General features: G+C 41.3%; 1 protein-coding gene across 2 annotated transcripts in view; it reads right to left on the reverse strand.

Annotated features, from left to right (window-relative positions):
• The window catches only part of LOC118821717 (protein MTSS 1-like), a 67,962-nt gene that overhangs the window by 32,026 nt on the left and 10,210 nt on the right, over positions 1-25,726 (reverse strand). For both annotated transcript variants that reach the window (XM_036590457.1, XM_036590454.1), the window contains exon 3: positions 25,550-25,623. In XM_036590457.1, coding sequence (XP_036446350.1) covers positions 25,550-25,623 — 74 coding nt within the window. The remainder of the gene's footprint in view (positions 1-25,549; positions 25,624-25,726) is intronic.

Here is a 25,726-nt window from a genome sequence, read left to right on the forward strand (position 1 = left end):
TTCATCAGCTACTCATTTCTACCTGTGAAAACAGGTGTGCGTTCTCCAGTCAATGAGTGAAATAGAAGGAAGTATACGTCTGCTGAAGACCACCAAAGGTATAAAGAGTGCTTGCATCGAAGCTCAGTCCACTTCACTTTGCTGAGGTAACATGAAAAAAGAAGCTTCTCAGAGTAATATTAAACAGCCATAGTTCAGTTAGAAAAACCTGTGTTTGTCAAGTAGTCAAATCAATCAGTTAGTCTAGGAGTAACAGCATAATTATCAGTGGAGAACCATGCGGGCCTTCCAGGGTTCAAAGAAGGCCTAATGATTTCAGTAAAGGAAAAAAAAAAAAAAAAAACAGGTATGTATTGTTTTGTTCATTTTTATTTAATATAATCATCATTCTTGTTGTACTGTATTCTGCATGTATTATAGTAACACTCTTATGTCATTAGATAATTTAACAATCAAGATTTTTTTTCCTGTGGTACCTAGGTAGATTCAGCCATAATAATTCTCTCATTGGTAAGGACGTCAGGAATTAAAACCTGTCATGTCAGATTAACCACTAACAATTAGGAATGGAGAGTGACCACTCATGTTTTGGTGTACAATGAATGGGACAAACGTTGTGAGGAAAAAAGGTGACTCTGGGCTTTCTGAAAATCCTGACTATGAACAGTAGCCTGTCGAGTGCTTTTCAGTCTTGTTATAAATGGAAAACAGAGACACCTCTATGTCTGGGCTCTTTACTAAAAAATAAAAAAAAGTTACTATAAAACTGCTACAAGGTAAATTATATGTTAATATGTTTGTTTTGACCTTCAAATAAAACATGGAAAGTCTTTTACAAGCTAGAATGAGCAAAGAAAAAAAAGAGCATATGAACCACTGTTAGCTTAACGTTAGCATACTAATAGAACCCCAAAAATTAGCATTGTCAAAAGAAGTGGGTTTTTTCTTTGTGTGTAACTGAGTTTTGACACATACTGACCAAACTGAAGGCCTAGCTCCGAAAGTCACAGTTCGCCACTGCTAACTGTGGTAATTGAGGATTCAGTGTCTCCAGTTGTAAAAGTGAGAACAGAAACAGATCAGTAACACAGAAATCTAGCTCTACTGGAAACCAGAATATGGCTTTAAAATCACATGGACATACACATATACAAACATTGGCCATAGGTTTAGCAGGGGTAAGTGGGCTTTTTATCCCCGACATAGACAAAATGTACAGATGTGCTGTTTAAAATACATTTTACTAAGTTATAAAGTTCACGTTATTCTTTCTTTTTTTGTTAAGCATTTTATCAAAAAACACATTCTCTTCCCTTGTTGCCGTGCCTGTTTATGCAATGGCCGATAATACTTTTCCAGGATTACGCAGGAGCGTTTTGGAGATATGAACTGATAAGTTCATTCAAATCATGCCAGCAGTCTGAAAGGCAGACTAAGCAGAATCAGTAAAGCCAAGATGTGGCATTCGTAATGTAGCCTAAATCATCTTATCCAACCCTCTCAAGGGCAAAAAAAAACAAAAACATTATACTCTTTATCAAACCACTTCCACCCCAGAGCTTATCATGCAGATGAAGGCAAAGTGACCCGATAGGGAACTGTAAGAGTCTTGTTGCTACCTAATCTCCAGCGTAGACGTTTAGTAAAGCTTCTGCTTCAGAACAGCCTTAAGGTTAGCTGCCCAGATGTTCTCAATTTACTCTAGGCCAAAAACCCTGGATAACGACCTCCTTAGCACAAGGAGCGATTAGTTTGCTAATTAGAGGCACTGAGGCAGGACTGGGCTGATTACTGTCTCATTGTTGTTGTCGCAGCTGCGTGCAAAATCATTAAAGAAGTTTTAGTCATTGCGATTATGACTAACACCATGACCAAGTAAGAGGGAAGCCCAAGTCTTTCAATTGTGTTAAGCATTATTGGTGATGTAGAGTTGTTTTTGGCATGAAACCAGCAGTGCAACTGCAACAATGTGAACTCTGATAGGCTGAGGTATGGGTTCTATCACCATGTCCAAATATACATACTGAACCAGCATTAACAGGCAAACAAACAAACAAATAAATTCATACAATCATTCCAGTGTGAATATGCCTGTGCCGGTAACAAAATCCTCTTATTTTGGTAACTGTGCAGAAAATAACAGTAGTAAACAGTGGTAAATATGAGATAGAAGGGCTATTTTGCTTCATAATTGACTTTTTTAATTATTACATTCTTAAATTATAATTTTATTTACAGTCCTAAGTTCTAAGATAAGCACTTCTTCGAAGAGTTTGGCGTAAAGTTTTTAAAGACTTTAGTTAGTTTAGTAAATGTTGTAATATATCTGAAAAAAATGCCATCAGGTTGAAGCTTAATCCTTGTCAAATTAAAGAAAATAATAAAAGCACAGCTCAGCAAAAGGTGGGTTGCAGTTTACTCTCATAATTAATTTGAAGCATGAAACTGTAATTCATTTAGTAACAAAGAACAGAATTGCGAACGTCACATGAACATTACCTTCCGAGGCAATTTTTGTCTGAGGCCATTTAGCCTGATGCCTTTTGTTTGAGACTGTTTCTCCCAATGTGTAGAGGAAGAGCTGAGAAGTGAAGCTGTTTTGTCTGATGTCTGAAACCAGATGCTGTGGTCTGAGGATACCCTACATTAGGACTGCCTAATCCTGATTCTGAAGATCTACCACCCTGGAAAGTTCAGATCCAACACACCTGGCTGTAAATGTTTAGAAGCCCCTGAATGTCTTCATTGCCTGGATCTAGTGTGTTAGGTTAGGGTTGAAGCTAAACTCTGCAGAATAGCAGATCTCCAGGACCAGGATTGGGCACCCCTGACCTACATGTCAAAAAAAGTTCAGGTAATACTATTGTCGTGAAGTTTTTTTTTTAACGAGAGGTAAATGAGCTTTTACCATCACTGTACTAAGGTAACTCTCTCTGAGTGTACATACCTAAGCGTAAAGGTTTTCTTTTGCATCAACTGAGTTCATACAGCAGTTAAACATGTGCAGTAACACAATGCAGACTGCGAAACAGAATGTATTTTTTTCGGACGGGTTGAAGCGAATTAGCTCAAACCAAACAGTACAGTCTAGACAGCAGCTGTCTATGTAAGGAACCGGAACATCAAGTAGGTACAATACACCATTTTTTCCACTGAGCATCTATTCATAAAGAAAATCTCCGCTCAGAAAATGCAGTCCTACAACTCTGGCTGCAAACCCATAAATTACAGATGCAAAAAAAAGAGGTGGCATCCGCAGCATTGCTGTCCGAGGCACAGACAGTGGTGACATGATTGCTCTGACAGCCATGACAAATTAGGTTACATTTACCCTGAAGGCAGCCATGTTCATTTGACTACGACTGTAGACAAATCGCAACCCCCAACCAATCGCACCCCTCCTTTATCTGGGTTCTTGTCCTCACAACCCAATGAAAGCAATGTAAGGACAAGGTGAAGCAGGCACGCCTCAGGACATCCTGACTGTAAAACGAAGGAAATCATAATAATTAAAACACACCTCAAGTAACGGTAGTATTATTTTGGGGTGCACCCTTGGCATGGGTTGCCCTGATTTGCTTCCTTCATCCAGATTTTACATTTCAGATTGAATATGTGAAGGAAAAAAAAATAGTGGAAAAACATCGGCTCCAAGCAAAGAGCGTTATATTTAATGGACAGCTTACAAAATAACTGAATTCTTTAAAGGACAAATCCTCTATCACAGGTCACAGATTATGGTATGAAAGCCCAAAAAAAGTGTTTACACTTTAAATACATTGTACATGCTGTTGTCGTGCTGTTGAGTGCCTTGAATTGACATAGGAAGAGCTTTTGGGGTAATAGTAGAAATTAGCATTGTCATAGTGGTGGATAAACAAACTCTGCTGATAAAGTACGGGCTTCCACATAAAAGGGGAATTCCACAGATTTTTCTAAATTTCTGCATAATTAAATGGTTAAGATGTAAACAAAGTCATTCAGAGTGGTTTAATGCCTTAAAAGCTCCCTCACAAAGTTTTTACATTTATAATACATATAGATATATGTATATATACACACACATACCATTCTGAATGACTTTATTTACATCACAGAATTTTGAAAAATCAGTGGACTTCTCCTTTAAGCACCATTACATCATGATGTGTGGATGACATTCATGATTACATGATTAGAAATTTAAAAACATTAATTAATAATTGGCATTTTCCAAGATTTTTTTTAGTTGGAGCACCTTCACAGCACTCAGTTAAGGTTGCACTGCTGTATGGCAGAAATACACCATATCTTCTACAACATGAATTATTTATTCAGAAAACTGTCAAATCTGACACAGTGAAATCTGAACCAAGAGACTAAGCAGCCTCTCCTGTGTTCAATAAAACAAAAACTCTGTACTGTTGTACTGTACAAAAAGACCAAACCACAAATATAAGAACAATAAAACAATAGGAAAACAAGGTAAAAAAAGATAAAAGTAGTAGCTGAGTTTCTTCAAGACCATGGCAGTCACGTGACCCCTTCTTTCCTTAGAAGTATGAGCATGTTAAGCCTAAACATGACCGTCCTGCACACAATAGAAAGGGGTTCGATTCACAGCTCAGGCAGGAGTACATGCTATTTAGGTCATTTTAGAGAGAATACATGTATAGCAAGAAATATTACAAGTATCAGGAAAAGGCTGAAAAATATTAAGATATACATTGTAAACCACATCATCCAGCCCTAGTTTTTAGAATGAACATTTTCCACTTAGGCAAATGAAAGTGCTGTTGGCATTTACAATACAGACACATAAATACTACAGCACAGATGCCTGCATGCTCTGCAGAAGTCAGCGCTGCCTGATGACAGGGGATGGCAGTCCCAGAGGTGGCCTACATATCAGCTCTTTAATTAGCCTCCCCTTCTAACCACACTACCCCATCCATCAGAAGCAGCTGGCTGACTCTGATGGCCTGCCCACCCGAAGCGGACAAGACAGGTGGCGGCTGAGCACTGCGCAGACTTGTGGGCTGGGAAGGGCAGGGTGCACAGTTCGCTGTTCAAACCGCAAGGCGTGCACACTTGCTGGGCCACCGCCGCTGACATGGCGTAAAGTAGTGGCACTGACAGCTGCCAGCCTACGGTAGAACTAGCAGTTCTGGAAAAGACACTAGACTGAGCACAGCTACCTTGACCAGCTCCTCTTGACATATAACCAATGAAATATGGGAATCACTGGGCAATTACTGGGATGGATCACTGGATCTGACTGAGAACACTACATTTTGCACAGAGGGAGAATGTATAGGAAAGATAGTGAATCCAGTTTAGTCAAATACAGTGGTTTGGCTTCAAATCACACAAGCAGTGCAGTGGGGAAGTTTCCAAGCCCACAAATTCTGATGTTGCATTGCCTCCCACAGTTAAGTTTCCATGCAGATGTACTGTATTTTCTTAACGAATTTGGCTGTTTCTTTCACTTCTTTCTCAATTGAGCACTGACATCAACATATTTCCCATGAATGTAAACACTGGCATTTTCCAATTATTCCATTCATTACCATATTTGTCAAAAAGACAATTCTCCATAATTGTGAACTTATCAGCACTTGTATAAAGATCTAGCAGTCACAGATATGGTATACATACAGTTCCATGGTGGTTGAGGCAGGACATGAGGGTGTAGAGGAACCTCTCCTCTCCACACAACAAAAATCCAAAACTTAGCCATTAAACAAGGGGTTGGGTTGATGCATCACTCTGCATCAAATTGCATTACATTTGGAAATAAGACAGACCATTTGAAAACAACTAGTCAAATAAACTACTACTCATTAGTGCATTTAAATATCCCTGACAGAGGCCTGCCAAGGCTTGAGAAAGTGGAATAATGGAGGGATGTGAAGAACTGTGACATTTTCAGAGCAGTCTGAATTATCATACTGTGTTGGAACTGTGACTTGTACATGCAGTCTCATGTAAGGAAGCCTTGTTTCAGGTTTCACGGTGGTCTTGTTTTACAGTTTTCTGAATGCAAAACTGCTGTTGCAGAAGTCATTCTGCCCTTCCAAAGAGACTGCTATGTTCAGATCTCCTTTCTGCAAAGAGATCCCTTTTTCTAGTAGTAAATAGCTATTGAAATTTTAATAGCAAGACGTTATGGAACCATTCATACAATATTCATGCACTGCAGCAGAAACTTCCATACGTCATCAAAAATGGACGTCTAGTTAAAGCTGTCCTCTGCTTGCAACAGTGCCAAGAAGCACAGAAATAGCTCCAGATACTAACATACTTTCCAAATAGGGCATATAAAATCTAGGTCGAGGGGAGATTTATAAAACCCACCTCCAGCCAGGGAGGAGTTTACTGCAGCTTGTTCAGGAATGTAATTCATACTAAATCCAGGATGATTGAGCTGCTATATATGGAGCTAGTAAAATAGATCCATTTCATTAATGACTGAAGTGCATGCAGCACAGTATTCTGGCAAAAAGAGATACGTAATAGTTTTATTAAAAAAAAAACAAAAAACAAAAAAAAACACATTTTTGTACACCAAGCAATTCCACACCCAAGTTACTCTAAAGAGAAACAGACCATGAGAGTGAAACCTAGTCCTGTTCTATACTGTAGAATACGCAAGCAATGAAAGTAGCTTTTTGTTTCGCATACCCCTCATTCCAGAATCAGTATCAGCACATGATCTAGGAATGATGCCTGAGTAGGTGCTACTCATGATAACAAATCTCTGTAAAGGCATACGTCAGCAATGTTACTATGAATACCAGTGCTTAAGCCATTTCCCAAGCATGACAGATTTTACCTATGACAAGATCTGTGGTCAATAGGGGTGTAACAATGTACAAAATTTAAAGGGGACCTATTACGCATTTCCGGTTTTTCCCTTTTCTTTACTGTGTTACATAGTTTTTGTGCATGTCAACAGTCTGCAAAGTTACAAAGCTTGACGTACACAACAGAGCAACTCTTTTCCACTTTTGTTAACTGCTTAAAATCCTCACCAGCCCTTTTCCTTTGTTACAAGATGACACAATCCTTAATACCTGCCTACCAGCAAACTTGGCAGGCTCTCACAGCCTGGCCAGGAAAACTTCTTTGGTTTTCTAGCCACTTTCAGGACCTGACTCTGGTTTAAACTGATACGGCGGAGCCGACACCATCAGAAAAATATCCACACCGGTATTTACAGCTGCTCAGTAGAGAAGGGTCTGTCTACAGACTGCAAGACAGGGGCATAACTGAATAACAAAAAAAGCCCAGTCATTTGAGCATTTCACTCTAACAGGATGCACCCAGATGCACTGTTTTGTTCACTGAGAGTGGTTTCCATGAAAGATGATAAATGAAAGACGCTTTGAAGACACCTAGGGGCATATCTGCGATGCAGTTTTAAATTTCCTATGCACTGTTTCAAATGGATTTTTCAGTGTAGTGAAATCGTTACATCTGCAATGGTCATAGAAGCTATCCACTGCCTATAACTCCAAGAGGCAAAGGTATTTATTAGTGTTGTACCAATGACTTGATGATGGCTGTTAAATATTAAACTTACTAAGAAATGAAGTGGCATTCCAAAATAATAAGCTGATAACTTACAAAAACAGGTTTTCTTCATCATATTAAAAAAAAGTTTTTATTTTCCAGTATTTTTTCAAGAAACTAGGGGAGTGGCTCACCTCACCATGGCTTGGTCTAATGTCACTGACTACCCTAGGGACAAATGCCTTAACACCTCCCCCCATAACCCCCTGTCTTTCTAGGCCAAAGTGGCCCACTTCTTCTAATCCAGCGATGCCTGACACACATTCCAGGCGCAGGATTATTTGGGATGCTTGGTGTTAATTCCCAATGAGGGACCCAGCTCTCAGCTTAACTGATGTCAAAGAGCAAGTAATTATCAAACACCATTAAACGGCATGGTAAGGGTACCATGCTGGTTAAAAATAACTGGCACTGAAATGGTGAGACACAAACATGCAAGCAAGCATTTGAAAAAAACAGATATGGTATCTGTGCGGTGTTCAGTTTTTTTATTGTGTTTTTGGGTGAAGCACTACATACTTTAGAGTATTTAGAGGAAAAAACAAATGAGACATAAGCTTTTAGAGGCTTAAAATGTGGCTGAATGGTTTGCACAGCCTTGCATAACTGTGAAAAGGTAAACCTGAAGACAAAAAAAAAATGGTCTGTCTGTTCTGTGTTTGTGAACCTGGTGCACCCTGTATCGATAAACAACTCTGCTGATAAGTGCATGGAAAGGCCGGAGGATGTCAACAGAATGGATCAGGACCTACGGGACAAAGTTAGACTTCCTTAGACAGCAGACCTTTGCTCAGTGAGACAGGAACACCACATGAGAAAATAGATTTATAATGATCTGTAATGATCGAACTATCAGCACTTAAGACTAATGATTAACTAAAAGCAGACTATCTCAGCAGAGAAACCCTTTTCAAAACAAAGCCTTCAGGAACCACACTTCAATATTTTACACCAAACTCTTTGATTCTCTTAGGATGCTGGGTTTACATTAGAAAATGAACACTGCAAAAACAGAGTTTGAATAAAATAAAAACTGACTCTCTTTCAAGTTTAAACGCGAGATGCTTTGTGATAAGTACTGTGGGTTGGCTGTTTCTCAAAGAAAAGTCCACAGTGGTCCAGCCTTGGACTGTCAGAATCACTGCTCTCTCCTGCCAAAAATTCAGCATGACATGTCCTCTGTTTTGAAACGATGGCATGATGAGCACAAGCCCACCCCTATTCTCTCCTCCACATTGCGCCAAAAGCGAAAACAAGGCGAACGGTCAGAGCAAGCCATAATGACAATTTTCCGTACATTTGCATCCCACAGTGAGCTTCTCTCTCTATGACATCTTTGGCTGAAAAAAATCTAATGGGATATTGTAAAGGCATTTATCAAGATAATTAGAGGCTCAGAGAAACTGATATTGACTGTTGTGTCAGCTATAGAGAATGCCTTGTTCCCTTAAATGACAGAAACTTGTTCACATGGACTGTCGGAGTGCTAGCCTTGTATTATGTTAGATACTCTGCTCTATTCTATCTAAGCCAACAATTAAGTTGCAGAAGATTTACAAACAGTAAGCCAATGTTTTTGGTTTAGTGGTCTGATTACTATTAACACACAGCTTAGCTCATATGCCCAGCTCTCAACAAAGCCCTACTCTGTGAAGTGCAGCACAAAGCACTGGCCAACATGTGCAGGCGTTTGGAATAAGGGCCACTCGAACAGGCGCAGAATGTGTGGCAGACTTCCCGTAGCTGGAGCGCACTAAGCGTGGGTTTGAGTGCTGCTAGTCTACAAACACTGCGGGTGCTTAATGATAACCGTGAGGTTTTGGGCACTCTGTGCTGGACTTTGCTCCCAGACAGTCCGCATGACCCATAACGAAAGACAGCCTGATTGCAGAACAGTCACTCCAGGCCGAATCCTACGGTCTGGCATTATAAGAGATGCACCAACACTGTGATTGGATCAGCTGAAAAAGGGTGACGCCTTCCAAAACCTTCTGAATACTGTGTTCCCATGGCAGATGGTCGACCCAGGTAGGGGAACGGCCAGATGAGCCTCCCCCTGCGTGTGGAGAGGAAAAAATCTGTTACTGTCCTTAGCCTTCCCAAGGCGACAAGAGCCTTTGTTGATTCCCTGTACACAGTGTCCTTGAAATAACGTGTGCTAAAAGTTGTCGAAACCGAGGGTGCAAGCACAACAAACTGCACCTCATAAAAAGCTGGTAGAATAGAAGTCTGTCTTGAAAAGGAATGCTCCTCCGACTGTTTGGTTTACAGGAGGAATTTCACAGACAACAGGATGTTCAATAAGCAGTTTTGTGAGAAACATCATGTCTAGACCTACAATTCACATTTCCAGACGAAGCGAATAATTACTTATTTGAATTTAGCTGTGCTTTTTCCAGCATTTTGAATGATCTGTCAGCTGGAAGTCTTGTGGAAACTTGTCAGGGGCTATATACAGTAATCACTCCACACCATTATACTGAGTTATGCTTTGGCAAGCTTTCATATGCACCATATTTACTGTGTAATGTCCATCACTCTGGCTGCATCTCTGACTGACTTTTTAACCATTCAGATTAGTTGACCACAAAGGAGAGAAGACCAGGCATTCCAAGCGATCTAGGAAATGCACTACAACCACACAATTATAGAAAGCATAATATAATAAACCACAGATATAGTGAGACTTAAACAAGTCTGCATGAATACAGGCCATGCACGCTTCACACAAATCAGTACACCAATGGGGAATAAAGTCTATGTACTGTTAACTACTAGCTCTAAAGCTGTTTCTTTGGATTGTCACCACTTTTCCACAAGATGAAAAGACCAGCTTATGTCTTAGAAAGCAATGCCCTGATTCAGGACACATTGTAAATTAGGCCTGAGGTGACCGTATCTTCCGTGCTCTATCAAATGCTTAATTGCTTATGGCTGCGTATGCATGTTAAAAGTTTAATTGCTTATCCCAGTGGCCACAGTCCTCCTGAACAGAGAGGCATTGACAAAGCTGGTAAGGGCAGAGAGGGCAGACAGATCTTCTAAGCCACGTGAGAAGCCCCTGCGTGGACCATGGTACTCCCTGACACTCTCATAATGTGACTTCACATCTGACCACCACCTCAGTCACTCCTTGCTATGCCTACTAAAGCAGATATTTCTTGACTGCGACCTTGCTAGCTTTCTTTCACACCTAAACCTTTCAGCTTTCAGTATTTCATCCATTTATTAGGTAGTTAGGATTGACACAAAGGTGGGAAAGAGCTAGCGCTTAATGGCTCGGCTTGAGCTTGGCTGCAAGCCAGCGGCCTGCAGCAAGCTCAGGAATCGGTTTCAAGTTGCAGGTGACTGTGATGAACTTTATAATCCTTTAGCCTGTTGACTTGGAATAATTCTTGTGCTCTGTTACTCTGTTAGCACCAAGCATCCTCGATCGCCCCAGTTTCATCTGTGGAATGGGGAGGGGGTCAAGTGGCTGTGAGTACTGACCACTAATCACCAAGGCTCTTCTTACAGAATATCTAGTATCCTACTTCTCTGAGCTCTGTCCAAATGATAGGGCTGTAAACTATAAACAGAACTTTAACCTCTCCCGGCAGTGGACCGGTTGGCTGATTTACAGAGGTCATATTTACTTTTAAAAATCACCCTTTAGGAACAACACACAGGACAACAACAGCAACAACACATGACGAAAAGTAGTTAATGCTAGACAGAGTCAAAGTCCAACAGCACTTAGCAAGAGTGCACAGGGTCTGATCGGCTCATGGTAACCACAAACATATGCAAGGCGTAAATGGCAGAGTCTGTCTAGACAGCCACGTAAAAATGGGATTATTATCTTCACACCCACCCAGTTACTTAAAAGCTCCCCTAGACTGGCGCAGGTTCACTGGTGGGCCATGACCACCTCATTAGGGCTTTTGAGCTCAGCTTGCCAGCAGTGTGCATCCTTAGCTCCGAGTGGGCGGTTTTCAATTAGGAGGCCCTAACAAAGGCCTTTCAGGTAGTTCCATGAATTAGACTTATAAAGAAAGGAGATTATTTTTTTTTTCTTGTAAGGTAAACTCTCCACTGAGGATAGTCTTTACTGAGAGGAAAAATAAGGTAGCCGTTCACAATCATAATATACCACCAAAGACGAACCATAACCTCTTTCTCCCCCACCAGACTATGCCCAAATCCTGTACTACAACACGTAAACAAGAGGTAAAACAAAAAACGTCAGCAAGAAAAGTCCTGAGCTCCACACTGAAAGATCATCATTGTAACCATGTGTTTGGTAAGAAAAAGAGTGAAAAACAATCCCATACTGTACACTGTATACTCTGTTATGCCTCAGAGGCACAGTTGTACTGACGCTAGCTTTCAGTGGCTTGCATTTTGGAGAGGCGGTCGAAGACCTCGTCTGTCGCTGCAAGGCCCCTCAAGTCAGCTGCCATATCTCAGTCAGGCTCTGAATGCCAATCAGGAAAACCACAAAGTATCGAGGCCTGAGGTTTCAACATCTAGCCGATCCACTCACTGTCTCTCACACACATACACAGACCACTATAGAAAATGGCCATGTTGATGAGACTCATTCAGATGGCCACGTCAGTGGGGCTTGGCTAAGTCTGCTTTCAGTGAGGAAGAATGGTGGTGGGGGGGATGTTTGGAAGATCGCTGCACCACAAGAGGAGCCCATGCGGGTTTGGGCCATTCTTTCCCAGCAAGTCACTGCTTTAAACAAAAATATTTGTGCAGAAAGGATATGCTGGGAGAGAGAAAACATGTTTATTGGTAGTACAAAATGGCTCACAGTTTGCACGAGGCTATTGAAAGTCTCAACTAAACAAATAAGATCAGAGACAGAGCTGAACCTCTAAGAATGCACTTACAGAAACACAGATTTAAAAGGGTGTGAAAGTAGCAACAGCTAAACTACCATGGGCTATACACAAAAAATCAGTGACTGCCAACAAGCACCGAATGCATTGTAAGGGTGCTAACAAGAAAGAGCTGTAGAACCTTGTTTATTGCGCATTCCAGTAAAATCTCATGTTCTGTCCCTCGGGCCCTTACTTATCAAAGCTGTGTATGGCCAAATCTGATTGAAAAATGAAAGTACACAAATTTCACAGTTTTGTTATTCGTCAACGTCATTGGCATATCTGTATAAACTCATATCTGATAAGAGTGTAAGAAACATCACCCTGAAAAAACACTTGTGCACATTTGTGCACATCGCAATCCAGCACAAAAGCAGACAGATTTTATTTCATGTGTATAACTATTCCATGTCCCATTTAAACATATGTTACACTGTGCTTTTGTTTTATATTACTGACACTGCCAAAAAAATAAAACAACACAAAACATAGCAGACACTTTTTATACACTGCAATAATACAGCATTTAAATATGTTATTTCAGGAAAATAATCACATAATCACATCATTCACCATCTTAACAACTGAACTTTTATTTCACATTTTATTCTTTTCAGTCATCATAATTTTAACACTATGAAGTTTCGTAAGCAGTGCATTCTTCTGCTCATGCTCAAACTCCCGCGAGCATAGACATTGGCTCACGAACTGCTGTTTTATTGGCTCCCTACTGAAACATCTGCGTGAATTAGGGTGTGCTTCAGGCAAATGACATGTAAATGAGGTACTGGTAGGCTCGTGTTTGATTTCACACACTGAAGCTGATTCATAATTTGCACTCGGATCTCTGCTTCCACGTTGTGCAAGTTTCATGAATCAGACACACAGTATTTCATGTGTAATTCAAGGCGGTCAAATCTGTGCTCTGTTTTACGCAACTTTGTTGAATAAGGGCCACTGTCTCTTACCTCAATACTACAGCATGCAAAGTGGGAACCTACAGTCACAAAATCCACCTTGTGATCTGTGTACATGAATGGACTTGTTGTATAGGACAGTGTTGGAGTCAAATTTAGGCTGCTTTCACTCAGGCTAAAGTAAAGACTGTAGACAGTTGTTTTCTAGCGTTCGTTGTAACATGCCATAAGTGATTATCCTGAGCTTTGGAGTGTTGCAATGGTATAAAAAGAAAATTAGCCAGGAGGTTAAACATGATACTGTGAACTGTCTCAGAGAATCAGAGGGTGAAACATAAAGACACTTGAAACAAAATGAGCAGAGCATGGCTGCAAAACAGCATTCAAGTGTTATTACAATTACAATTCACTCTTGCTTTACCAAGATATAATGACTTTTACCACCTTAAAATGGTCTTTGTGATTCAGCCTTTTTGGCAAAAAAATGGCTGAGGTTTGGCAGATCATACACTTGCAACACTGCCAATGATGCAAGACGAGCTCAGGCAAGAGAGGCTGCTGACATTTGCCTCATAAGTAGACTCAAAACAAATGAATCATGCTTGTAGGAACACTCCAGGAGACAGAAAGAGAGACAAACAGGTTTCCCCAGAAATTTGATCGTTCCTCCGACGAGTCTGAGCTCATTGCTCTGCTTCTGTCAGCATCACAGACACTTTTGGCTGCATTAGGGTGCTTTTGTGCCTATTTATACAAGGTGTGACTCAGCTGTTGAGCAACATTAGAGAAATTAAAGATTTAAGGAATACACATAGACGCTTAACAAAGAATACAACGCAAAAATGTCATCCTTCTGGCGGGCAGCAAATTGTCCAACATGGCCGAAACAGTGCAAGTCAACCTTTGCCATCTGCTGTTCAACTTCACTTAACATTTCCCAAGAAGCATGAGTAAAATACGGGTATTGAAGAGATTTCTGAATCACACTAAGCAGTAAATACAGACAGTGCAAGAGTTCGCTCTAAGGACACAGCCCATATACATCAAACACCACAGAATAAGAGGTTTAAACTAGGATTAGTCTCCCCTGGTGTTTACAAGGGCATTCAGGACCCAAAAAGCAAAAACGATCCTTCAGTGGAGTAGTTTCATCTGACCCCCGAAGGTTTAGACTTTAAGGGTTTAAACTAAAGCAAGATCAAGCTACAGTTCAGAAAAGCCTACAGCATCTACAGTATATAACTAATAAGATAGGATTCTTTGCATTCAGTCTGCAAAACAGGGCATACAGTAAGGCATTTTCAGGACAGCGTAGTTCCGTGCCATTTCCCCACGCGCCCTAGTTCACAGCCAAGGCCTCAGTGCTTGCACTCCCACTTTTCTGGGGCTGAGCAGGGGCTGGGCCCCCTTGGGGAATTCAGCTAAAAGAGCCCCAGTAGGCATGAGTGGCCTTCAATGCAGCTGAAAGCAGTGACTTCATCCCCATTTGTTTGCGGCTATGGCCTGTGAACCCTATCACCGGGCCTCGGCCGGAGAGAGACCTCACAATGGGCCAAGTGTTTGACCAGTACAGTAGCTCGAATGGCCGGGCACGCCAGCGCTTCTGGATTCACAACGGAACAAAATAAAGTCAAAGCATTTAGACAGACGTTCACACAAGCCCATTCAGTCTTCCCACAGGGAGCAATTCTACATTCGGGGGGGAAAATATGATCTGAGAGCAATCAGCATCAACGGAAAAATGAATTGGTCTCGGTGCTCACACAAAAAACTGAAAGGGATTCTTTTTATTTTGCATGTCTTGCTTTGAGCTTCACTTGCAGTCTTTTTCTACAGGCAGTCTGTTTGACTCTCTCTTCTGAGAAAGTTTAGATTCAATTTAAACTAAAATGTCAAACAGGAATAAATCAATTTACAACAAGCACAACTGTAAGGCCAGTTTATCTGAAGCGTAAGGATGACACTTAATTATTTAATAAAATCAGAAAAAAAATCCATTTAAATCTTACATAATTAATGGCCTTGCAGTAAACAAGTTGAGGGGGAGGGTTGAGAGGAGAACATGCAAGAGCAAGAAAGATCCGAAAGACTGAAGACAGTGAAAGATTAGGATGTATTTACAGTATGATTACTGAGCTGATGAATGGGAAGAGCAGTCTTAACCTAAAGAAGAGAAAGAAAAAGCTAAACTCCTAAACTCCTAAAAGCGCTTCAGTCTTTGACGCAGTACAGACATAAAGGTGTGTCAGAAAAACCTGGATTAGGAAAATACAACACAAATCCTGCTCTCCAAAGATGGAGTTACTCATCCGGTGACAAAACAAGATGCCTTAAGTTCATGCTGAAATTCTCCCTCACGTGGGTTAGTTCATCTTGAGCAGGCAACATTTCAGGAGTGACATAGCTTAAGGCAAACAGCTAAGCACACGCCTGCCGGCCATTTGCACCGGAGGCGGCTGGGGGGGTGTGCAGGCTGGGGGGGGGCTGAGGAAACTGCCTTGTTTTTACGATTGCAGCAACACCTGACTCCCACACTCCCTTACTGATTACAGCCTGAGAATGCAATGTGCTGCAAACCACGTATGCAATATGGTGCAATCCCCTGCTTCAGATGATACAGATATGTGGATGGAAAGGTTTTGGAGATTCAAATGAGCTGTTAGTTGCTGAGGCTGGCAACTTTGGGTACCATTTCTGCTAAGACAAAGAAGAACATACTTTCTTCACAAATGACAATTCATTTGTGATTTAACTTTGACAAAAAATTAGCAATATAGACTGGAATAACAACATGCTAAAAAAAGGTAACAAACAAAACACTGTACTAGCAAACTTTTATCTCTATATAGGTGGTTTGTGAACATAGTAAATTGCCCCAGATTGTGATACTAGAACAGCCCCATAAAATATGAATCGCTGTTGAGATGTTTAGGACACAAACGTAAATGCCTTTTTCAGACTATGAAAACACAGCAGTCCTTGGAATTTCCAGCAAACCAAAGTGAGCAGAAAAACACCTGTCCAGAGAGAAAGGAGGAAAAAAACCCTCTCTGTGACAGCAGAGTCACAGTGGTACTTGAAAGGCGCAGAAACTTTTGAATGATGCATCAGTGGCATATGCTAAGTTAATTAAGTGGCATATGCTAAGACTTACTGGCATGGCTTTCTACTCAGGAAGCTGTAAACAGAAGACTAACATTCTAACTTGGGTCATAAAAGTGGATCTTTGATTCTAATTTACTTTATTACTATCAACATTCTTTAATTTAGTTCAATCAGTAACTACCAGAGTCTATTTGTGACCCAAGCTACTGTGCCCCTGTACAGTCAAGTACAGTGTGAGAAAGAAACTTGATGTTGTACTCATCCTCTGCCGAATCTGGCAACTGGACAACACTATTAAAGAGGTCAGATTCCAGCCTCGCTAACTGGCACACAGCATCTGAGTAAACAGACCTCAGTGACCGGACGCTTTATAGGCACAGCCAGCAGGCACAGGCACTACTTTATATGCAGTATGAGCAAATGGAAGAACAATCTAGATACATCTCTCGATGTTCCTTGGCACTCCAAAACCCACCAAAGAATCCTTTTTACAATCCATATCAACAGTTGGGAAGAATCACTATTCAATGGATAACAAGACAGCAGCATGTTTGTTTATAATGTAGTACAAAAGGGTAAATGCCTGCAAGCACAACTACAACTGTTCAACTAACTGAAAGTTAATTTGTTCTGCTCCTGATGACTATCCTGCAGAGTATTATTGCAGCTTAAATCAGATCCACCTGATTCTCACGCTAAGATGTTCCTAAAGGCTTGATGAATTGAATTAGGCATGTCAAATTACCGTCAAGGGGCAGCACTGTGGCACGATGGGTAGTGCTGTCGCCACACAGCAAGAAGGGGCTGGGTTCAATTCCCCGGCCGGGCAACCAGGGTCCTCTCTGCGTGGAGTATGCATGGTCTCCCCATGTCTGCTTGGTTTTTCTCCCGCAGTCGGGGAAATCAGAGATACTAACGTGCCCCTAGGTGCGACTGAATGTGTGTGTCTACCTTCTGTTTCCCGTCACGAAGTTTTCACACTCCCCACCACCACCCCATCTCCTCCCTGTTCCCCACTCCTACCACAGTTAAAAGTGGGGTGGGTCCGGCCTTCTAGCGCCAGGCAGAAGATGCCCAGAACTCCAGCCCGATTTCTCTCCTGTTCCTCATTCAGTCTTTCGTCATACTACCACCATGTTGAAGGCATGGCTTGGACTCACAAATAAATATTTATGCATTGGCACTGGCTGGCATACACAAAAAATATCGGCTATCAGCACTGCCCCACAATTCCTATGTCAATGCAGATCCAAGCCTATGTTCACATTACCAAGCTGAAGGAACACAATTCCCTTCTGCCTTCAGTCCTGACACAGATATGATGTTTTTAGAACTGTGTGACCATGTAAATCTGATCTTTTAAAATCAGATCTGAGCCACTTCCATATATAGCCGTAGATCAGATGCATATCTGATTCATGGCCATGCAACCTTAATGAAAACTGAATTCATGTGTTTATTTTTTACGACTCACACGGCATCATTCAGCGTTAACAAGGCAGCAGCACCAAATGTGATTGCTAAAGCAATGCATCTGACCCCCTTTCATCTACAGCTTACTCTTATAATGCACAGCTGAGAGCTGATCAGAGTGCACTATCTTTGCGATGAAGGCTTGTTCTGCTGGTACGTTTGTTTGTTGTCTATGATGCATGTGGTTTATCCACATTTTTGATAAGGATGTCCACACGCAGGCCATTTCAGGACACAGTTTTTTTTTTTTCACATTGACGACAGATTTGAGTTGCTTACCTATATGAATGCAAACCATCAAGTTAAAAAGGATCTGAGCAATAAATCAGAATTGAGCCAGGAGGTTGTAATGTGAACGTAGCGCGATTCTTTTAGATGTAAAAAAAAAAAAATTCTGCTTGCTTTTACACTTGTGGCCTGCAGTGTACATCTGGATCTCATAGAAGCATGAAAATTGCAGCCCCAATACGAAGAAGAGGGTTCACATCTGTAGCAGGCAGAGGTGTGGCCTAGCATGGCACAGAACTGAGAGGAGGCAGTCATGAGAGAGTGACCGAGTAATCGGCAGACTCTGCACACCTGTTTCTTGTTCCATCCATAACCCCTTAAACTGAAGCACTTTATTTTCACCACAGTAGGCTGCTGGAAGTTAGAGGGCGGAAGGATGTTAATGTGTCTTGACACGAAAAAGCCAAAAAGCCCTGTACTGTGCTTTTCGTGATTTGCTCTTTTCCCCGTGTTTATGGCACTGAGTATCTGATTAAGCAGGATTTTTGTAATGGCTTTAAAAAAAAGTCTGTCCAGAAGCAATGTGTCTGACCACTTCTCTTAATGGACAGGCTTGGTCAATAAACATGAAACTCTGAAATCCTGCTTCCTTGAAATACTACTAAATACTACTACGGATAGGAAAACTAAAACTTTTCCCCTCATTCTTGCTTCTACCTGTGCCCACTTTGTCTCCTTCAGTCAGATATAACAGCATCAAATCACCAGTGCTAAATTCTCTGTAATCCTGTGTACAGGATTCCAGCATAACTATAGTGCGTATGCTGGCAGTGAAGGTAGCTACAAAAGACACACACAAAATCAGTGTACGACAATGTTAATTGACCGCTGTTGCTGCATATGTGGGGGCGTAATCCTGCGCAGCATCTTTTTTTTTTTCGAGCAAAGCGGCTATGAGGGCAGATCATATAAATGTTCAGGTAAAGGTGGTTGATTCAAGCTTATCCAACATCCACTCTAAAGAAGATTGGTTTCACCTACTTACAGCTTCAAGGCCAAATGCTTATTTGCCTTAAACCATTTTCAATTGTATTTTCAACCGTTAATGGCAAAAAATAAAACATTTGTGCAATTGTTGCAGCTGTAAGCACAGAGCAAATGTCACAAAATTTTCAGACAAACAAATTCAGCAAGGTAAAATATTTCATTGCAGAACAAGTGTCATGGGTACATGGCTTTGCATTAGGCTTAACATGACAATCAATGGATTTTTTTCACATAGAGTACATTTCAGCTTTCTGGCACGACTGTCCAGTTCCTCCTCTTGTTCAAGATATTTGAAGCAGTGCTGAACAATATCTCACTGCCCATACTTAAACAAGGTGCAGAGAGGTTGACTTGAGAAACTTCAGCAAGAGTGGGAAGGCTTTTAGTGCTCTGCCATTAAGTCAGTGCCTGCATACTCCATAAAACTCCTGCCTCTGGTAGTAACACACACTTGTCCTCTGCATTTTCCTGGAGTGTTTCAGTGGACATGTTGGATGAGGAGTCCCACTTATCATCTCAACAGTTTGGTATCTTATTGTCAGTGTAATGATATCCATCTTTGCTAGTTCTGCTACTCACTGCACTGTTGGACGATGTACTAAACTGTTATATGTGGTTAATGCCATTAAGAGTTAAAATGCTGTTAACTTTGTTTCTCTCAAAAGTATTTTTTTCAGACTTTGCCAAAAATATTGACTTAGTGTGAGTAAGATATTGTACAAGAAAACCTTTCACCTTTCAGCACAAGTCATGGTCACTGATCGCCTCCCAGTACAGAAACATCGGAAGATCACATATTTGAGCCAAAAGTCATTTGATTCTATTAATTCCCACTTTCAGATAATTCTGCTGCTGTAAGCCTTATGATATTACATTAATAATCCTGAGAGTGGATATCTAGAAGACATGGGTTTTTACCCAGCTTTTACTGGACGATTCACCAGGCTGAAGGTGATTTAGGCTCCCATTAAATTAAGCAGAGTTTTGAATGAGCAGAGGTACGCCAAGCTGTTGCTATGGCAACGCCACAAATGAAGAGTGTTTCTCTCGCAGTCCGCCTACTACCAGAGCAAGTGTGACAAGGCCCTACTTCCCCTCGTGCGTCACTGATGACGAAAAACTCAATGCTGTGTGAGCTGTTCTTTTAGCAGGAGGCAGTACATCAGAGAAAAGAGAAAAGAAAATGATAGTCAGTGTGCAGTTTCCACAGTCGTGTCCAGGTTGGTACATAACAAGGAACACAAACAACACGTCTCGTCACAGAACGTTAACAACAATGGACAAAAGAAAGTGGAGTGATGAAGCTGAGATAATAACACTGCGGGCCACACACAAACATAAACACAGATACAGCAAGACAGCTACGCTTAAGGGTTTAACAGGATGAGAAGGTTCATGCTCCAACACGCGTGTAGTACAATTAAAAAAACATTAGGCCCTTGAGCTGACACGGGGGGCCGTGAGAGGGAAGGATGGAGGGGAGGTGGTGTTAAATAAAACATCAAACGCTCCTATTTGGAATCAAACAGAACCTAAAGATCAACACAATGGAGCTGTGAAGGAGAAATGGTCTAGATGTGTGAGACAGAGCAACGCTAAATGGTTTGGGGTATAAGATTGAACTGTAGCATGTTAAACGGGTTCTTTCACTCTCTGTCTCATGCACAAACACAGACAGACATAAACAGAGACGCAGACAAACACACACACATGCATGCTCTTTCCATTCCGTTGCCATGGAGACTGCTGCATGCCCTGGAGATTTGAAGCCAGGAGGAGGGATCCCCACCTTGTGTTGATATACCTGGCAGTAAACCGAGACAGTGCTTACAAACGAGAGCTGAGGTGACACAAAGAACTCAAGAAGGGAGAAACCGCCAAAGAAAAAAAAGAACACAAGAAACTAAGAGGAACAAGAAACAGGAGACGGTGCTACAGGGATGGAACGTGATTCCAGACACGATTCTGTCCTACCCCGTTCCCGACAACAGACATAGTTTCCTATGTAAAAAAATAATACTAAAAATAAAAAACGCACACGATACTTCACCTCAAACAGATATTATCAAACATTAAAAACAAATAACAGTCCAAACACGACAATGCAAACACTGAACAACAAAACAAACTACAAAAACAACAAAACAGCCACGAGAGTAGATGAGGAGTGGCTCATGAAACACTTTAGACTAATCCTGCTTATCCACAGGTTTCACTATATGATGCGAAGCAACGTCAACAGCTCAGTCTTCTGATACATGATACCAAGGGTTTTTCTTACATGCCTAGTTATCACAAAAGTGCACAGATCACTGTGTTTGCGTGTGAGTATGAGTGAGAATGTGATGTAACCACAGAAATCAGAGAACCAGCCTCCCACCAGGCACCCACCCACAGTCCAGCTGAGGCAGACTGTTGTGTGGCTCTATTTCAGACTTGGCCACAACAAAACGTACACAATCGGTCCCTACACCTCCGCCCTGGCCGACTCAACCTCCACTGGGACAAAGGCTGAACTCCCTCACCCTAACCCTTCCACACACACACACACACACACACACAATTAAATTAGTTTCCCATGACAGTGGCAAGCATAAAACTACAAATGAGTCCCAGAAGCTCTCCTCTTGCTTGTGCCACAATAAACATTAAAAAGCATTAGCCAAAAGAGCTAACATACAAACACTATGCAAACAGCTCTTAACAGCTCTTTTCTGGTTTGCTTTTGGCTGCACAGAGGGCTTGAGCTGATTGACAATAGGATAGTCAACTTCTGTTTCCATTTATCATGATTGTCAACCAAGCTGGACAATTTAAATGTCCAAAAACACATCGTCCATGGCTTTAAGATGCACAAAAGACATGCCTGTCTAAAAATTTTTGGGAGGTGGACCATGCTGGGCTCCAGCATTACGCAATTGCCAATCATGTTGGACAATTTAAATGTCCCAGGCATAGGCACAGTAACAGCAGCCTTTAGCCTGCATCACACTATTAAGCTTTAGCAGTTTTATCATTTTAACAAGAAGTGTTTATAGGCTGTAAAGGCAACAATTATGAAACCTACAGCAAAACTACCAAACAATATAAAAACTATTAACCAATACCAAGAACTCCAAACCAAACAAGAACAAAGTTTTTGTAATTAGAAAGCATGTTTGTTTTCACCGGTTTAAGCAGGCAGGGTAGGTAGTGTGGTGTTACCACATAACCTGTCATGATGAAACAGGCTGGTGGAGAAAGGGGCCGCAGATATCGATTAGGCGTTCCTCAATCCGTCAGTAGGAAGAAGCCCGCAGTCCATATTTAGAGCTCCTTTTTCTGTGTGCACTGAAAATAGGTTCAGATAATGTGTTTTTATTTATTTATTTTTTTTTTGAAAAACGACTTGCCTACTCTCCCTCACACACACACACACACACACACACACACACACACACAATAATATCAATTGTTGAAGGCTAGGAGGTGCATTCAGAAGACGGTATAGTTGTCTACAATATCACAGCTTGGCTCGCTTACATCAAAATGAGTAGGAAGCTGTTTCTGCTCAAAACAATCAAGTTCATGCAAACCCGGGGACGACGCTAACAGCGAATTTCAAAAATTCAACATAATACTGTGCTAATTCTAATGAAGTTTCTCATCAACCTTCTGGTTCTAATGAACACAATTTTTTGGATGGATGGCTGCTGTGCTTTCCAGCGTAAACAGTTTAGATTAATGGCAAAGCCAGGACTTGTTTGATAATGGACTTAATGTCTGTCAGGTAATTACTACCATCACAGAGGCACATGGATGCCATTAAAGAGCCTATCTGAACTCTCTGATGACATCAGATTACGAGCTTTCAATCGCAAACTGAGAGTGTGTGTGTGTGTGTGTGTGTGTGTGTGTGAGAGCGAGAGAGAGAGAGAGAGAGAGAGAGAGCGAGAGAGAGAGAGAGAGAGAGAGAGAGAGAGAGAGAGAGAGAGAGAGAGAGAGAGAGCGAGAGAGCGCGAGAGAGAGCGAGAGAGAGCGAGAGAGAGAGCTGGGGCAACTGCTACACATCATTAAGCACAAAAAAGGGTAGAAAGCTGCCCGATGGGGGCAGGCTGTAAATTTAGAACTTCGCCCCCTTTTCATTAAAGCTAAAGGCTTTTGGGTTTTTCACCACATAAAAATCGAACCCCTCTCATAGCCAGAGTCGACAATTAGGGCCTACCACTGCACCCTCAGGGCGGTGGAAAAGGGGACGAGGGACCCTGCTGGGCGTTTTCACATTTTGTGTGGTCAAGAGAGCTTTCACCAATATCCCACTTGTACGCAGCATGTATGTTTGTTTTTATTTTTTCTCAATACACCACAAAACTGCACCTGGCATCATGCTGCCTCTTTTGGGGCAGATGAGAGGATTTTGAATGCAACTCTGTCATTTCCCTTCCAAGCCAGTCAGACCTGCATAGACTAGAGCCAAAGCCATAAAACGCGGCCATTGCAGTCAGGCTGCCTGTTATTTCCTCCCTGCTCCAGAGGCCAGTGATGAATGTGTGCACATTTCTAGGTGACTATTAATAGGAGCCTGTAGAGGCCTGGGTGTGTAGAGATGAGAGGCTGCTTGAGTACTGCTACTTTACTACAGGCAGTGCAATACAGGCCTTAATCTTCCTTCGCCTCTCTCTCTCTATGCACCTCTTCATTTCACTCCCTATCTCAGTCTGTAAAAGAACAAACTAAATGCTGAATGGCTGGTCAGCTGGTCAACCACAGACCAGCCTATAGTATTACACCGCCCATCAAGAGTTTGGGGATGCCTTTACCCTTTTTGAAATTTTAATATAGTCGTAGTTAGAATTCAGTTAAGTAAAAGTAAATATCGGAAAAGGTTTTGTTAACATAAACATACTGCAGTGGATACTGTGACATAGCTAGATACTAACCCTTCATCAAAGTATCTTCTTTGTTATGAAAAGTATACTAGGCCTAAATGATTTAACAGTTTTTCAAAATTTTGGAAACTACTGTTAAAAGTTCATTTTGAAAATCTTGTGGCCCAAAGGCGGTTTAAAACACCTAAAATGTTTGAGCACTGATTAGTGCTGATATCACAACAAGGTGATAACATGTATGGGGTATGTTGTCACAAATATATCGCTGCTGTCAGACCAAAACCTTGTATCTTCATTTTAGTCTTTGACATAATTTGAAAATACCTACTGTCCTTTATATTGTGTGTAAATTTCAAGATGAATGGACCAAAAGTAATGGCCCTGAATTACCTGGAAAAATGTCTGGTTCCGTTGACTAACATTACAAGGTAAAGTATGTTTTTCCTTCTCCTGTAAAGTTACCATTCATCATTCTGTTCAAAAACCTTGTCAGTTACATGAACTTCCACTGAACGTTACATATATATATGTTTTTCTTGTATTTAATTTTTCCCTTGAGGTCTACTTATAACATTTGTGTGGTTCTATAAACCAATAATAGTAATAATTCCTTTTTACATGAGCATTTTCCAACCTGCCTTTGTCCTTTACACTTAAACAAGCTGTTTTTGTTACTGTTCTGATTTGCTGCTTAGAACTTCACGGTTAATGGGCCAGGCTAAACTGCTGTAGGCTGAATAAGTGGATAAATAAATTAGTTGTTTATTGTGAAATCACAGAAACAATGAATCCATGGGTGTTTTTTTAACATAGTTTCCATATTTGGACTGCATGGACTGTTGAGCTCACAGTATCTTTTGAAACTTCATTTCCTTTATTTAAAAAAAAACAATCACAAGACAAATACGGTTTTCCTACGGTTTTCTTCTCCTGTAAAGTTACCATTTTGAAGATATGAGGTTTTGGTCTGACAGCAACAGTATGCCTTTGCAATAAATAAATAAATAATAAAATACATGCTCATTTGTATTAAAACATTTCGAAAAATGTACTGCAAACTTTTGACAGGCTGTGTATGTCCTCAGGGTGAGTTCAGAACACAGAGGAGACAAAAATGTGTGAAAACTGTAAGTAGCTGGCACCGCTAAGAATCAGGATGGTGTCCTGGGGGAGATGGGTAAAAATGGGTAATAAGTTCAATGACCCTGTTCCATCATAAAGGACATCCTCCAGAGAAACACCATCACAAACAGACACATTCACTGCAGCGAGAGCTCAGGCATGTCTGGAGTCGTCTCTGCTTCCTCTGCGAGTCATGAGAGGCACTTTCCCATCGCAGCAAAACCGATGTGAAGAACTGCTAACAATGATAAAAGCTTTTATACAGCCCTCTGAGCAGAGGATGCTGTGCTGAGACAATGGACCACAACAGGAAGCCCTTCCTTAACACATTCTCTTTTCTTCCGTCTAGGCACCGGCTACTTACCTCGCGTGCTTGTGGCCAGGTCGGCCACTTTCTGAAAGGCGTCCAGGAAAGTAGCCACCGCCACCACCGTCGTCCTGCGAACACAAGCAGAAACAGAAGCTGGTCAATTGTTCTGCACCCTTATCTGCAACCCATTAAAACACACACGCACATGCACACACTCACACACACGCGCCA

Source organism: Colossoma macropomum, unplaced genomic scaffold (genome assembly GCF_904425465.1).
Source record: "Colossoma macropomum unplaced genomic scaffold, Colossoma_macropomum, whole genome shotgun sequence".
In the NCBI taxonomy this organism is placed as follows: Eukaryota; Metazoa; Chordata; class Actinopteri; order Characiformes; family Serrasalmidae; genus Colossoma; species Colossoma macropomum.